This window comes from Lipophrys pholis (genome assembly GCF_963383615.2).
Source record: "Lipophrys pholis genome assembly, chromosome: 5".
In the NCBI taxonomy this organism is placed as follows: domain Eukaryota; kingdom Metazoa; phylum Chordata; class Actinopteri; order Blenniiformes; family Blenniidae; genus Lipophrys; species Lipophrys pholis.
In genome coordinates this window covers 16,506,189-16,522,501 of record NC_137628.1, presented here as the reverse complement: position 1 = coordinate 16,522,501, position 16,313 = coordinate 16,506,189, and the positions used below count along the sequence as shown (strand labels likewise).

At 40.6% G+C, this 16,313-nt stretch overlaps 1 protein-coding gene across 2 annotated transcripts in view; it reads right to left on the bottom strand.

Moving 5' to 3' along the window:
• Positions 1–2,276: 2,276 nt before the first annotated feature.
• The window catches only part of ntn1a (netrin 1a), a 57,157-nt gene continuing 43,120 nt past the window's right edge, over positions 2,277–16,313 (bottom strand). The window contains exons 6-7 of one of the 2 annotated variants that reach the window (XM_080464879.1): positions 7,647–7,724; positions 2,277–4,031 (exon numbers count right to left, since the gene is read on the bottom strand). In XM_080464879.1, the coding sequence (XP_080321005.1) occupies positions 3,703–4,031; positions 7,647–7,724 (407 nt within the window). In that variant the 3' untranslated portion in view covers positions 2,277–3,702. The remainder of the gene's footprint in view (positions 4,032–7,646; positions 7,725–16,313) is intronic. The other variant, XM_080464880.1, reaches the window with a different exon arrangement.

Below are 16,313 nucleotides of genomic sequence, written 5' to 3'. Positions count from 1 at the left end.
CCTGGACTCCTGTCTGTCTGCGTTCACACTCACGCCTCTTCCTGGACAACTCTCGTGTTTTGTAACATGATATTTAGCCGGGTGGACCTTTTGACAAAGTTTCAACACTTTCATACTTTCCATTATGAAATGTGCACCTTTTTTTCTCTCTCCTTTCTCCCGCACCAGAAATAAAGATGAAACCAGTAAATGGAGAAAAGCTGCAATGCATGGCAGTGTTACCTTCTTAACTAAATAAATCACGGAAAGGCAAACGGGGCAACTGACTTTTCAGTGTAACAAGAGTTTATTTCAACTGAAAGTCTGAATTTAGTTCTACCAGGTTGGCGTGTTCAGTAGTTATTATTTCCTTCTTTAATGGCAACAACCTAAACAACCACATACGAGTAAAAAAAAAAAATAAAAAAAAAAGGTTGAAAAAGACAATAAAATCCACAAGGTCTTGTGTCATTAAATATATTCATATATAATAACCATAATATATTAGTAGGCATTGTAAAACAGCATTGCAAACAGTCTCTGCAATGGTGACAACAACATTTACAATTCATAGTATGAACACAAAGCAATGCTTTGACGTGTGTGTGAGTGAGTGTGTTTGAGTGTGTGTGTAGCGTTTCATCGGGAAGCTTGTCGACACCGCCGCTCAGGAGGCAGATGTAAAATTTACAGCATGAGGCTACAGAAGAAGTGTGGTTATAGATCATATTGTGCCAAAAATGAGCACAAATACTTGCAGGTAATGTTGCATTGATGTTTTAAAAATGAAATGAGGGAATATGAAATTATGAGTGGCTATGTTGATCAGTGCTGGGGAGCCCAGTTTGTTTTGTATATCCCTCCTAACATTGACACACATTTCCATCCTTGTGGCATCACGTTGGGCTGAAATCACAATGATCTTTATGGTTATGTGCCGAAAAAACCAAAACAAAAACAATTGAACATTAAATGTGCTGGTGCATCTCATAAATCTAGAATATCATTACCTAATTGTTTGTATCTGTTATTTTTACAATCAAAGTTCTATTTTGACACTGAAACTTTTTTAATTGTGGTAGTTATGGCTTCCAGTTACAAAAAACTTAAAACATATCTCATCATGGAATATTATCAGAATTTATGATGCTGTATGTTTCCTATTAAAGACTTATAAGCTAAAGTCTTGGGGGTGGGGGGGGGGGGCACATATTTCAGTTTGTGTAATAAATCCCAACTTTCTGAACTATTTTTCCGCTGTATTCTATATTTCTGAAATACACCTGTAAATACTTTCTGTGTTATAATTTACCTTGGGTAATTTTGAGCTCTTAAAGTTTAATTGTGAATTATAATTCACCAGCTTTATTTTTTTTTTTTCTCTTTTACTAGAATAGAATTGAATCAAAATATGCTGTTTGAAACTCTCTCTTCATGACAAAGGAGATACAGGTTTGTGTCGGCCGTCATGCAAACCCGGGCTGTGTTTTTGTCACGCATTCCTCGGGGGAAAATCAAACTGAACTGCACACAACTAAATGAGCAAAGTGGTTGAAATCAAGCGGCCTCATGAGATAGCATCTCGGCCCATTTTCCTTCCGTCCCGAGCCGAACTGAAGAGAATTAACATGGCAGGTCAAAAGGAGGCTGCAGCTCCTGACTGGTCCCATGGTGTCATTTTATTGAATTTACAGTCATGCGGTCCGTTTGCAAAGAGAGTGTGCTGCGAATGGATTTACCTGCAGTACCAAATACAGGAGGAGGTACTTCAGAGGAATGTCAGCCAGTCTGAGGCGGATTTTAGAAGCAAGTTTTTAAAAAGTAATGTCGAGTGCTTTTTAAAGGTGCATCAGGTTTTCTGCAGTTATGGGATATATTTCTGCTCTGCACGAGGTAAGAGAATGATCTTTGAATTGTGTGCCCACTCTGACTGAGCAATCATCCGATTCCACATTTAAATGAACGTTTTTTTCAGACTGTTGGTAGAGATTCTTGCTGTTACTAGAAGTCAGTGAAGAGGAAGATTTTCCTTTCCTATTCTGACTGATACACACTTTTATAGATAAGTGTGGCCAAAATGTACGGAAATGTTAAAGAGCTATTATGAAGACACACTCAAAAATGAAAACAACAAAAAAAAAAAGTCTGCATTGTCACACTTATGTGACATATGTGCCCGATAACGTCATGACCACCTGCCTAATGTAGCTTCGGTCCCCCGTTTGTGAAACTGCATTTCACTGTGTATTAAGATAAAACAACATGAGATTCGATTTTTTTTTTTTTTTTTTTTTTTTATCCCTAACTGAGGAAATTCCCACTGCAGATAATACCGATGAGAAGAGATACACACACGCTGATTAAACAAAACATTATGACACATTTCTTGAAGAAGTAGCATCAACCTTTGCAGCAGTTTGAGCTACAGCCGGTCATCTGTTGGGTTGAATCACATGGGAATTGATGAGTCGAATCCTAACCCTGCCTTATGCCAGTGGTTTTTCTTTCCTGGATTTGATCGATAATGACCATTGCAGACCGGCATAATTATTGTATAATTTGAGTTCATTAATAATTCATTCTATTAGCTCTACCCATGGAACACTATTTTAATTGATCTCTTATCATCATGTCACTTGTTAAAACTGGTATTGGATTTGTGAAATAAGATATCAAAACAACAACAACAAAAATCACAGTGTAAGTAAAGTGAAACTGCCCCACGTAATTTGCATTATTTGCTCTGAAATAAAAGTATTTTGTTCATTACTACCAAATGCAAGATGGCTTCGTGAACGCTTCTCAATTGAGAAGCGTTCACATGCGAGTTTTCCATGTAAGATTGAAAGGTCTCGTGTTGTGTGAAATCTACCACAAGTTAACGCGCTAAACTGGTCAGACTTGTAATACCACTTAATACCAATAGATGGTGCAGTGAGTGTCTGCCGCGCTTTATAAGGAAGAGTCAGATTTGGACATATGATATTTGATGAATACTGTTGCTGTTGAAAACAACCAACTGCTGAAACTTTGTTACTGTACATTTAACCAGTAACGTTGTGTGAGTATAGTATAAAAAACTATGCTCAAACTTAATTCAAACTAAAACTAAACCTGACAGATGAAAATGTAGGACAAATTTGTTGTTGGTTGAGTTCCAAATACACTAAATGTGCTAAATGTGTGCATTTCTCCGGCTCGGAAACACTTAACTTGTTATGGCACAAATTTCTGCCTCGGTCATGATAAGTGACTCTTGATGAAACAAGCTTGTTTCTTTACTACGAATACTATAAGAAAACCATGCAGAGGCAAAATTGCAGCTGTACTCGTGTGGCTTCCTGTCATTTTTGCACCAGCAAGAAAATGTCCATAAAATTAGAACATAAAATATAATGATTTCATACTGGGATAAAGAAAGCAAACACAAATAATGTTATATACTGGTAATAGGTGCAAATTCGGCAAATCCACAAGAGAGACGGATCTCAAAGTAAAAATAAACCATAAAACCAAATCTGCGATGTGAGCTCCTTCAACAAAAGTTCACTAGAAAAAAACCCCAAAAAAAACAAGTCATCCTAAATAATTCTCTTCATGCTTCTACACAAAAAAGCAGCAACATAAACAGTCTCTTCTCTGTCCGTGGTCTTCTGTCTCTTTCTTTCTTTCTTTCTTTTATTTTTCCAAATCATCTTTTCTGGTGAACTTCTCTCTTTCCATCTATGCCTTCTTGCACTTGCCCTTCTTCTCGCGCTGCTGAAACTTTCTGAGCCTGCGTGCCCACGTGTCCCTCCACTGGATGACCAGGCTGCCTTTGTCTGCCACCACGCCGCTCTGGCCGGGGGAGTCCTCGTCATTCCCCAGCAGCAGGTATTTCTTCCCAGGCTTGATCTTGGGGCATTTACAGGCCACGTCTTTGGCTCGGACCCACAGGAACTGGTCCCCGCGGCGGATGCGGCTCTCGCCCTGCTTGTAGACGGAGATGATGTTGACGGTGAATTTCCACCACTCGCCCACCTTGTCCGCCTTCAGGATGTGCACCTGGACAGCTGAAAGAGTGAATGAAGCAATATTAGTGGGGGCAGCAAAGTCTGCGATGCTGCTGTCAGTGTGTCAATGAAGTCAGTGCAAGGCAGATTTACTATTAATAATAATGAAAAACATGCTCGGTCAAAATTTGCATGAGCCATTTATTGAATATTTGCCACAATATATAAAAAAAAAAATGTCAAGTGATATTTTCTTGGTTGTCTCTTCCAAACACACCAGATCTTTTTCGGACCTTGCACAAACATCTGAACACTGTCCTCAACCTCTACAAGCTGGCAGCTGGGCTGTGTGGAGAGAGGTTTGCTGTGAGAGTTTGACAACTAAACATGGGGACTCATGTCTCAGCAGCCTTTACAGTGTGTTTATGTTTTGCAAAAAAAAATGGTGTATATAATCTGTAGTACAGAGTAGTACATGTAAATGAAAAATTCAAACATAAGTGATAAAGAAACCATAAATCGTACTAAAGTCCACTGGACCTCATTGAAGTACTGAGCTAAAACCACATCATGTCCCACTTTGTCTGACGTCAAGTAATAATATTCTGTTGAATGCCAGTCATCCAAATATTTTTATAGAAGAGATTATTGTCCATAGCTGTGAAAGTCACACCTCTTTTTTTTTCTCAGTGGTTTGATCCTGTTAATATGACAAGTCATGTTATCCAGTCTGAAACTGTCGTAACCATCAACCAACAATCACTTCAGCTCTTTGTTTCATAAAATAATGTCAAGTTTAATCACTCAATTTGTTTGCAGTCCATTTTCTTTCTCTCTCCAAAAAAAAAACAAGAACTATGATGCGCCTCAAATGTTTCGCTCCACACGTTTGAGAGATACAAAAAACAGAAAAGGTAAGATTTTCTCAAAGTATAAGGTTTTTTTCTCTCCGGTGCTGTGTTCCAGCTACTATATGGACCTCGACATGCATTATGTCCATTACTACTGACACAGCAGTGTGATTTGTAACGTGATTAGGAGGCAGGGTGGGGCTCCTCCAGACGTTCGCTGGAAACACACTCAATGATATCACATGATGAACTGGCTGGTCCTCGGAGAGCAGCAGGTAGAGTGACGGAGGATAGAAAGGTCTACACGCTCTTATTCCAGCATGTATCAATATGTATTGTATTATATTGAGCAGGTCTTTATTATGTTTTATCTGCTGCGCATTATGAGAGCCACCTTTAGACGGAGTCACCAGTTTCAGTGTGGAGATAATGGAAATGAAGATCTTGGTCGTGTTTAAAGTATAAGTTGCAATTAGGTTCCTTTGGTATTTATATCATATAAATAGTGAATATACATGCATCGGTATTAAAGAAAAAGAAAAAAAAGTGTATAGCAGCGTTTAGTGGATTTCCATCCTATGATTCTTAAACCTGTCTAATAGGTAATGTGTGCATGCTGAGTCTAGATAACAAGTAGCCAGGTCTGCCCAAACGCTTGTTCTCAAGGTACGTAAACTAAAATGCAAAGTCGTCGATTTGTTTATGGATCAGAAGCAGCTGCATCCGATTGGCTACTATTTAGTACCAATAGTGGCTTCATGCAGTCACTCTTTCTGTCCATGAAACCACAATAACCCCCCCCCCCCATCCCCCAACTGCACTCCCTCCTGCGACGCTTTATATATGTGTCTGCATTTCCTTCACAGAAGCTTGTAGCATCGTTTCCCCACGCAGCATGGAGGTCAGCTCCCCGCTGCTCTTTACAAAACAGGCCAAAGCTGCGCTTCCCCTGAGCTCCTGCAGATTCACAATGTGTTTGACTTTTCTATCAGCTTCCTTAGGATCATATTCAGTAAATACTGCAAAGCTATCTAGTTCCAGTTTGTTATTAGTCTTTAAATATGCAGTGGTAAATATGGCTCATTTACTGCTCACTCTCAACATGAGGCCCCCCGCTGAGGGTGAAGCAAAGTGGATTACACAGATGATGAAACACTAATACCAGTCAGTAGTGAAGCAACTGGAGGGAGATTGCGTTTTTCTATTGATACGAAAACGTACATTCAGACAAACAATAAACACTTTAGTTCACTTCTTTAAAACACCAATATTCCTTACACTTCTTTTGCCTCCACCCCCCCCCCCCCCCATTAATATTTGTATCACGTATACCCTGTGCAATCTGTCAGCTCGAAAGAGTGAGCACCGGTTCAGAATTTATTAGATTTCACTCAAATATTTAAAAATAAAAGTTTTTTTCTTTCCAACTTTTATCTAAGATGCTTAATTAATTTGAACAAACCCCGTTCAGACAACTTCCAAGTTCTCATGTGTTTTGCCCATTCGTTTCATAAACACTGTTACGCATATTTAATATTTAAATTATTAGTTATGTTATTCGCATCAGCTGCATCGCAGAGAATACTTTCTTTCCAGAGGTTTCCTGGTTCAGTCGTAATATAAAAAAAAAAGAAAGAAGAAAAAAAACTGCATCTACACACAAAACCTTCCGCCCTAAAGAGGATGTTGAAGTTTGTCTTTTGCTTGGTCTTATCTCGGCCATCAGTACCAGCAGATCCACCACACTTCACACATATGCAACACATGCCAAATCAATTTGGACGCTCCCCTGACTTTCCTCGGTTGTCTTGGGATATGTTCGTCGATGAGGGTACTCAGTGTTGTGTTGAGTGATGGCTTTTCCAGCAGGACATCCTGCTGATTTTACCTCTGCACCCTGAACTAAATGCTGCCTTGCTGTTATCATTTCCATTCACAGAACAGTCCTTCTGGTAAACCTATAATATGAAGATTTGAATGTGATTTTAAAGAATCCATCATTGTACCATCTCTTGAACTGACGCCGTTCAGGACTTTTACAATGACATGGATGGAGGAGAAGGTGTCAATAAGCTGACCTCCCTAACTCCCCCAAAATCCCTGCCAAACAAAGCTCAGGCCTGTCTGTCAAGCTCTTGAGGTTTGCTGCCGCATGGCGCTGCGAGCTTGACCAGTTCAGCAGCCCGACTTCAATCAGGAGAAACGGACGAAGTGACCGGAAGAGGGGAGAGGTCATACATCTTATCCACACCTTGAATGGCGTGGCAGACGACTGGTCACAGGAATGCGGCATCGGTAGTGGGGTAAGTGGGGGAAACTGCCTCAATTAGGATCTCCGGAGAGACCCCACTGTCCGTCACACCACCTCGCCTTTATCCACTCAGATCTTCAACGCACGCTTGAAGATAAACCTTCCAACGCAGAGATTTATACCTTTTCTAAGCTCTACATCCCAAAACTCTTTCTGGCGCTCCCTTTTGTTGTTCTGCTTGTCTCCTTCTGTTTTCCCACCTGAAAATCTTTTGTGTTCTGTTTGATCTTTTGACTGGATTTTAAAAGAGACATCAGTGAAGCGGCTCCCTGGAAACTGTGGCAGCAACTCAAAAATGTGCAGGGAGCCATAGGATGAAAGGTATCCTGAGTCTGAGTCAACATGTGCATAACAAAAAACGTTCTCAATTAACACTTTTACTTGTTCCGCAATGGAAAAACATTATTTAAAAAAAAAAAAATAAGATTAACATTACATTTAAAGCTTTTCTAACAAGAAAAGGTAACGGTCTATTATGAAGACAGCGTATGGACATGCATGTGGTCTACTCACCGTAATCTTTCTTGCAGTACTTTTTCATGTTGATTTTCAGCTTGCCTTTCGATGCCTTGCAGTAAGAGTCACAGTCTACTTAAAACGAGAGGAGAGAGTTCAGTTAGAACACTGAAGATAATAAAAAATGAAATAATGTCCGTTTGTAAAATTTTTCACTTTCTTTTTCTATTTTAATGTATTACCATTTTGTATTACCATTTTTAAAATCTGTTTAGAAAATAGAATAAGAAGAAAAAACTAGAAGAATAAAAAGAATAAAAATGCATTATTTAAATAAAATCCTTTAAGAACATGAAAAATATAACAACAACAACAACAACAACAAAAAAGTTTAAGCTATGAGACCCAACATTTGAAGGTAATTGAAATAACAAAAAACATTTACCCAGAAAATTATAAAGGTTTCATAGATGTAAAACAGCAGTTAGATGTGACTGCATAAAGTCAACATTTATATTATGAATTAATATATTATTAATTAGTATACTATCCTTTTGAATACATGCTAAATGATGAGTGAGTTGAAATACTGTAATATTTCTATAATTTATTGACTTTAACGTCTGTATAAAAATACACCATTAGATACCGCTAACACAGTGAAATGTTTTACACAAAGATGCAAAATAAAAGCAAGCACATGAATGTTTATTGATTAACATTGTAAAGAGCTTTGGTAACTGCTCAAGCGGTGGAAAAGCAAAGTTGAATCAATCTACCATTTACCACAACTGTGAATATGAGACGCTTCAATATGGTGTTTATGTTGTTAAAACACAAGAAGCACACGTATGTCAGTAATTATTCCATTCTATTAGTTTTTCCTTCTGCCATTGTTTTTTTTTAAAAAAGAAAACATAAAGAAATGCACAAGTTACAAATTGTATTGGTGCAATGACCAACTTATCATGGAACTAACATACAGTACTTTTTTGAATAAAATATTTTCTTTGCACGCTCAAATTTGTTTTACTTATTGTCCTGCAAATGCCTGAAAAAACTAATTCTGACACATTCTGGTTAAAATAATTGTAGAAAACCTGATCTACTAATGACCTCACAATTGTGATAGCGCTACTTAAAATGAGCCCAAATTTAGACAAAACTTTAAATAATGAATTTTTATCTTTTACTTGTGTGAGTGAAACTTCTCGGCGGGTTTGCAGTTTCACTCCTCTAAAACATGCTCGATTGTAATCACCGACTTATTGTCAGGCATCCTGCAGAGCATAAAATTCATTCTTTCATCAGATCCAGGTATGCTGGCGGAGCAAGACATCTGAAACGTGCAGAAAAACACTTTTGGCTGAAGGGCTGACACACATCTGTCTGTTTCCATTGTGTTGTCTGCTGGGAGAGGTGGAAGACCACGGCATGAATTAGTTGTGTTGGAAAGTTTTTCCCCATTCAGTGAGTCAGTGATGGTCCACGTGTGATGGTCTTGTGATTTGCTACCAAACAGAGGTTTTGAAGAGGGGGGAGGGATAAATTACCGCTGCCAAATACCCAAACCCTCATTGTCAGACTGTGGGAATAAGTCAGGCCTATGCAGACCACCCCACATCAACTCCCCCTCCTCGCTCCAAATCTCACCTCAGCCGCCGACCCCCTGAAAAAAAGTACGATCACTTCAAGGCCTTCACTGTCGACCGTGTCAGCCTTTCACATTTATAGCGGTGTGGACGGGGGAAAGAGTGTTCAGGGTTGGCAGCTATTTGCGGGAGTGGAAGGCGGGAGGGGGTGGAGGGGGTCAATGCCACACAAAGGGAGGTCAGGAAGGGAAAATTAGCCATCCATGAAGCTTTAGGCAGAAGACTCTTGTTTGGGGGTGCGAGCGCTGCAGAGCCGTGGACAAATAAATACCTCAAGCAGGCAGAGGGGTCACATATAACGCCGCGCAGCTCTCTGCTGAGGGGCAACACTGTCACACACACATGCACATATCCGATTTCAATCTTTTGGAATATGTGATTCATGACCGAGTAGATCTGGTTTGATTGTGGATTCCCTTGTAATAAATACTTAACTACCAATTTGCTGCCCCGGTAAAGAAATGACATGTTTTCATTGGTTGGCCCCATGCAGCACTGCCCTACTACCATCCATACCTAGCAAGTAACCCAAAATAATGTGAGGTAAGGAAATATTAAAACAAAACAACATTTTCTGTGTGTCTTCTTTGCGCCGCTTCCCTCTGCTGCCAAAATGATATCTGCTGTCGGTACTTTGTTTACAGTTCAGTGGTGGGCGCCGTGATGAGAACACTAAAACAAAACAGCCGGGGGCAAAAAGAAAGGGTGAACAGCAACTTGTAGTGTATGAGATTGATGGGGTAGTGGAGGGAGGATCGGCGCTGAATATGAACAAACATCATTGATGTGTGCAGATCTTTGCTCCATGCCTTAACTCTCCTTTATACTCCACTTGAATGCGGTTGCCCGGGGAACACTACGGCAAGAAAAAATGCACCCAAAAAAAAAGGGAAGGAGGCGGGAGAATGGATACTGGTAGAGAGTTAAGGGGTGGAGAGGTTAACAAAAAAAAAGAAAAAAAAGAAAAGAATACAAGAGTGAAATTTAACTGAGGGGGTGGGGGGGGGGGGGGGGGGGGGTTCTGGATTTTATACGAAAGCTCCAGATCAGCAAAATAAAATCGAAACAATGGTCGTATCACAGAGTAGTTAAGAAGTGCATGAGGCTGTTTGTTGCTGGTGGCGATAAATACAGAGAGTTTAAAAAATAGACAAAGTGAATGAAACAGAGGAGTCTATATGAGCTCCACCTGATTACCATGTAAATGATCGAAGGGGGGGTCTCTGGAAAGGAGGCTTTGTTTTCTCATAACCCCCCCGTGATGCCATCATGATACTTCCCTTTGATAGCCTTTCGTTCCCCATTAGTGTACCCCTGAGACGCAGCTTCGGGCCCTGCTGAGAGCACCCCTCGATCCCCATTTAGGGCCAGGCAGTCCCCTACCGTGAGGACAAATGTTCCCTTTGTGTGTGTGTTACAAGCGGGAGAAGTGGAAGCAGTCCTGTAATGCCGAGCTAAAATGTGCTTTGGGTGTTCTGAGTAGATGTAGTTACTACGGCGCTTTGTCTCCCGCCTTTCAGAGCTCGGAGGAGTGTGTAACTGAGAGGTGGACCTTTGCCCCCGCCATCAAAGTACTGTACAACTCTTCGAGTTAATCGTTTTCATTAAAGCCGCTTCGAGACAGAATCAAGTACTCAACGGTAAGTGTCTGAGCCAAATGATTTACAGCGCTGCAGACACGCACAACACCAACGCTTCAGCAACCAAGAAAGACACAAAGGTTCATTTCCAAACACATTACACATGTTTGAAAGTCAGTGATTGAATTGCATGAAACGGACGTGAACTCCGGTGAATGGAACTGTTTGAATTAGACAATTAAACTGCTTGTTTTCGTTCACATATTCAGATGTTTCAGGCCTGTCTGCAACGCGAATCGAACATACTTCCTTCACCAACTGCAACCTAGAGTGAGCTCGCAAGCTGCTCTACCTTCTCCCTTGATGTCGACAACAAACATGAAATGTTCAAATGTAATCAAACATGATATAAAGAGCAAACAATCAGCGACAACTGCCTCTGCAGAGACCTACACACTCACACACACACACACACACACACACACACACACACACACACACACACACACACACACACACACACACACACACACACACACACAGTCTGAGGAGAGAGGAAGGTGTCACAGCTGAAAAACCCAATTTCATATCTTTGGATTTTTTTTATTAGCTGGATCGTTAAAGATAAAACTTTCTGTGGTGTGAGTAACAGAGAACCGATTACTTGGCAATGTAACTATGAATACAGATTTTTACAAAAATCACTCAGTCCACGACTGTAGGGCCGAAAATGAACAGCTCTGCAATTGGAGACGTTTAATATAATTTTGAAGTGAATTTAATCACCATGCCAGATGTTTAAAAAAAACTTCAGGAAATTTGATTTTCTATACCATGTTACGAACGTACAGAAAAGGACCAAACAGCTCATGAAAAAGTGTTCCACTAATGTGAATGTGGAGAAAAGTGTGCTGCAGTGCGGTGACAATGTTTTGTGAGAGAAAGATGAGGGTTTCAATGGAGTAAAGTGCAGCAGTCTGCCTGCCAGAGTGCAGTTACACTGAGAGGCGATGTGAGACAAAACTACACACTCAAAATATCTCTGTAGAATGTGATGGCTCTCCGACACACCAAAGCAATGGATACAATGAAAGGTAAGACATGAGATTTAAAGTAAACTAAAAAAAATAAGTTAAACAGCAAGCATGTGAAATAAATACCTATTTCACATGATTTCTGCACCTGCTTTGTTTCTGTTCACACCTCTGAGATGTTAATAGAGAGAAATAATGCTCCTCCTTAGAAACACTTGACTGAAGTTATGGAAAAAACATGGTTACTGTTGAAGGTAAAAAAACCATAAATATTTGCTGGGACACTCATGTCCACTCCATAAAAAACAAATGGATTACTCACCTATCCACCACTGCAAAAGACAACATGTTTCTGCTCTACACATCAGAGCAAAGAGACTCACCCAATGTCGGCTCTGGCCTTAAAACGTCAGGTTGTCAATCAGCAGACACAGGACAGATCATATGAGGAATTGATGTGGGGATAAATAATGGGTTGATGAGGGTCACCACTCAGACATCTGAATGACTACCGAGGCAAGACAGTCGACTCATTTGACAATGGTTCACTTCAAAATATCTCCTAATTCCAAAATGCAAGTATGAATAAAAATGAAGAAAGCCCAATTTTTTAAATATTCACCACTAAATTGAAAGGAGGGTGGTACTTGCTGGGTAAGCATACATGGACGTGGATATGAATGTGATTATTGGGGGTGCCCTTAATCACTCTGCTATTAAACATCCACCTCTTTGTAAACCAATTGGTGTTTTAGTCATTGTTGATTTGAAATATAGTTGTATCAGAAACATTTTTTTAGTGATATTTAAATATTAATATTAAACTGCACAGACGAATGGCTGCTACTGCCAGACACACCAGGTCAATTTGTTCCTCTACTCTGTGATCCCGCTGGGAAGATAATGCAACATCATAAGGACATGACCTTATAAAATACACTTCCTTTTAACTTCAAACAGGAACCCTTCCAGCTTCCTTGTTTTGACCAGTTTGAAATGAAATTCTCGTTAGTCGACAGAGAATCTAGTTGCCAGGAACATGACAAGTGACGATGAAGGCGGCATGCTCTCAGAGGTAGCAGAGCAGCGAGAGAAGGAGGTGTAAATGACGGCCTGGGAGGAGGGCTTTCTCTCTCAAGCAGACTGATTGAGAAACAAATTGCAGCAAATAAAGCATGTAATTAGATTATAGAGCCCAGTGTGCTGCCCTGTACTGTTCTCCTCTGCTCCGCGCTGGGTTGCTCACACCAGCGCTGTGAGCTTGGAGCCCGTCCAGCATCGGCAGAGAGAGAAAGGAGGAAAGAAAAGGAAAGGACACCCCCCCACCCCCATCTCCACCTCCTACCCCTCCTGCTTCTTTTCTCATTTTATTGTCAGGGAGTAAAAGATGGTTTGTTTTCAGCTGGGTAAATCCGCTGTGGAAATTCTTGACCTGATTCGAGATTTTACTGTTGGGCGGCGTGCAATCAGTTCTGATGAGCTGCGTCACCCTCTGTTACTGTAACTGATGAGTTTCAGATGAGTCAGCGGAGACTCCTGTTGGTTGTCACCCAGAAACGTAGACACGGAAAAAAAGGGAAATAACCCTGGCACGGATTTTTGTGTGACTGGAAAGGGGTTTTGAACTGAACAAAGTAAACAGCATTGCAAAAGTTTTTATATCGATGATGACAACTTGATACTGCACTTCTCTAATTGTGGGTCTACTTAATGCAAAAAATGTCTATTATTATTATTTATTCACTCACTCTCTTCCAAATGAGCGGCGTAACAAGATCTCCCACACTGAAATGACTGTAAAGTGCGGTGGAGTCTGCAAACGCTGAGCAGGGCGTGTGGAGCAAGACTCATGTTCAAAAAATCCGAGGAGGGGTCCGCCACAGATTGTGATCACTTCCAGCCTCTGACAAGACACACACACACACACACACACACACACACACACACACACACACACACACACACACACACACACACACACACACACACACACACACACACACACACACACTGAGCCTTGTTGCCATTATGAGCATCATCATCGTCCCTCCAATTCTCCCTCCGCTCATCATCAGTTTCTTTCACATCCTGCGTATCCTGACGGGGCCGGGCGGCCATCACAGGTCACCAGCAGTTAATCTCCTCCACATTTTGTTGCCGCGCAGACGTCTCTGTCATGACCCGTGGGAGTGGCGACTCACACCATCCATGACCCACCAGCACAATGTGTGTTTTGTCTGAGCCACACCATCGGAGGTATTCTCCATGCATTCCAGCCCTCCGTGTGGTCGAAAAAGGGGGAGAAGCCCTGCTGCAGGAGACAAATTAATATCCACTCTATCTTCCCTCGTACACTGCATTCACCTCCCGCTTTTTCACCCCCACCCCACTTCACACCAGCTCAACTCCCCTCCTTCAAGTGAGGCGCGACGAGACACCTGCCTCACAGCTGTCAGCCCAACACTGCGCTCTCACACGCGCCTTTTCAGCTTTTTTCCACATCAATTTCTCAATGAACTTCCGAGGTTCTGCACGGATGCTCCCAAAACACTTTCAGTGTTTTTCTTTTGTTTATTTATTTTTTTTTGCCTTTTTGTGATCTTTGAATTTTCCTTCATTACTTTTCTCCCCCATTCATACTCCTCATTTCTCAACAAAATCCTGTAATCATGTTCAACCTGCTTTTATTTCCATCCTATACTACTCAGTAGGCTATCTCAAATGTAATCTTATTTTTCTTTAGAATTGTGTGATTTATATTTGTGTGAAGCCATGGTGCCTTGTAAATTGTATTGTCATTGTAATATTTGTAAGGAGATGATTTACTATTTCTCCAACTTCATCCCACAACAAATGATAATATGAATGATAAAGACGGGTATTTATTAACATTTAAATAAACCCCCCTCCAAAAACTTTTTTTAGCACGCACAGGCACATCTGTTTGTAATCACAAACTAGATGATATCATAGCTGCAGGGACACCAGTCTGAGCAGAGGTGTGTTTGTTGAACGACCTTCTGTGGAGGCTCAGAGTTTATTGTCGGCATCCTCCGAGCCTCGAGCCCGGGTGGGCCAGACGGACCCTCGCCTCTCCATGAATCTGACATGACCAATACACCATGTCCATCAGAATGCTCTATCCTCGCACTCGGCTGGACTCCAGCCAGACTGACGCAGTGCCCACTGTGCACAGGAAACAGAAGTCACAGTAAGTATTAGATCACCTGAAGCCTTACAGCCCAAATGATCACACTGATAACATTAGTTGAGTACTTCAAATTCATCCATTAAAAAAGGAGTTTCGGCCTGAAACCAGAAGCAAATAACAAACCAAAAAAATCAGCAAAAAGATTACAACATTTTTTGTTTGGAATTATTTTGTCTTGCATGAGTCCAGTTGATAAAACGGAAATTTCCTTTACTCCAACAGCGAATGGATTCCTGACAAGGGGCCCGGAGAAACTCCAGATATTTTAGCTGTGCACCACCCACAGTGTTATGTGAAGACAAAGCGTGAAACAGACGGGGACGAAGGAGGAGGAAGAGAGTGAAAAGGGAATGAAAGAGAAAAGAAAAGAGGTGGAGGAGGGTGCGAGACCAGCGCGATAGCCCGACTGCGCTGTCAGTCGAAGCCGCGCAGTGTTTGAGACCTCAGAAGGCCCAACAACAGCTGCAGGAGTCTCACTCATGCACACAAACACGCATGCGCACACGCACACGCACACACACTCACACACACACAAATATATTGTGCGTCCTGCAACTTCACAGAGGACATTAAAGAAACACAGTACGAGCCAGATGACCCAAGTTTTTCCACCACGAGTTTCAGAAACAAAACAAGAAACTTATTCTGACAGGTTGGTCTGTTTAGAAAGTGAAAATGAATGGAATTGTTTCGGCTTCAATTCCAATTCATTGTTTAGTCATACTCAAGTTGTGTTTTTTTTTTTAATACTCTGGAACAAAAAGATATTCTGTATCTATGTACCGCAAAATGTCACATAAACCAATAACTTGAATATCAAACACAGAAATTTTTTTAAATCAGAGAGGAAGAGTATACTGAAACTACCACTATGTACAAAATAATAAAGATGAATAAGAATTTATCTTCAAATTTGGACATGTAAGTACAAGTAGCTCATTTTAAAAGCAACTATTAACTAAGAACTACCACAACATCATACTGTGTATTTCAGCCCATTTATATGTAAATAACTGCCCAGAATATATGTGCAAAACACATTTCTCAGACAAAACAATACAAAATATGAAAATTTAGATAAGAAGCAGGGATTTTGTTTATTAATCTGTAGAAAGAAAAACCTTTTTGGCTTCAAAGACACACCAAAAGGTCTGAATTTTAATTCAAATTGCAGGTTAAGTCAGTAAAGACGTATTTCAAACGTATTAAGATTATATGGGTTAAATTGTACTTAAGTAAAATCACAT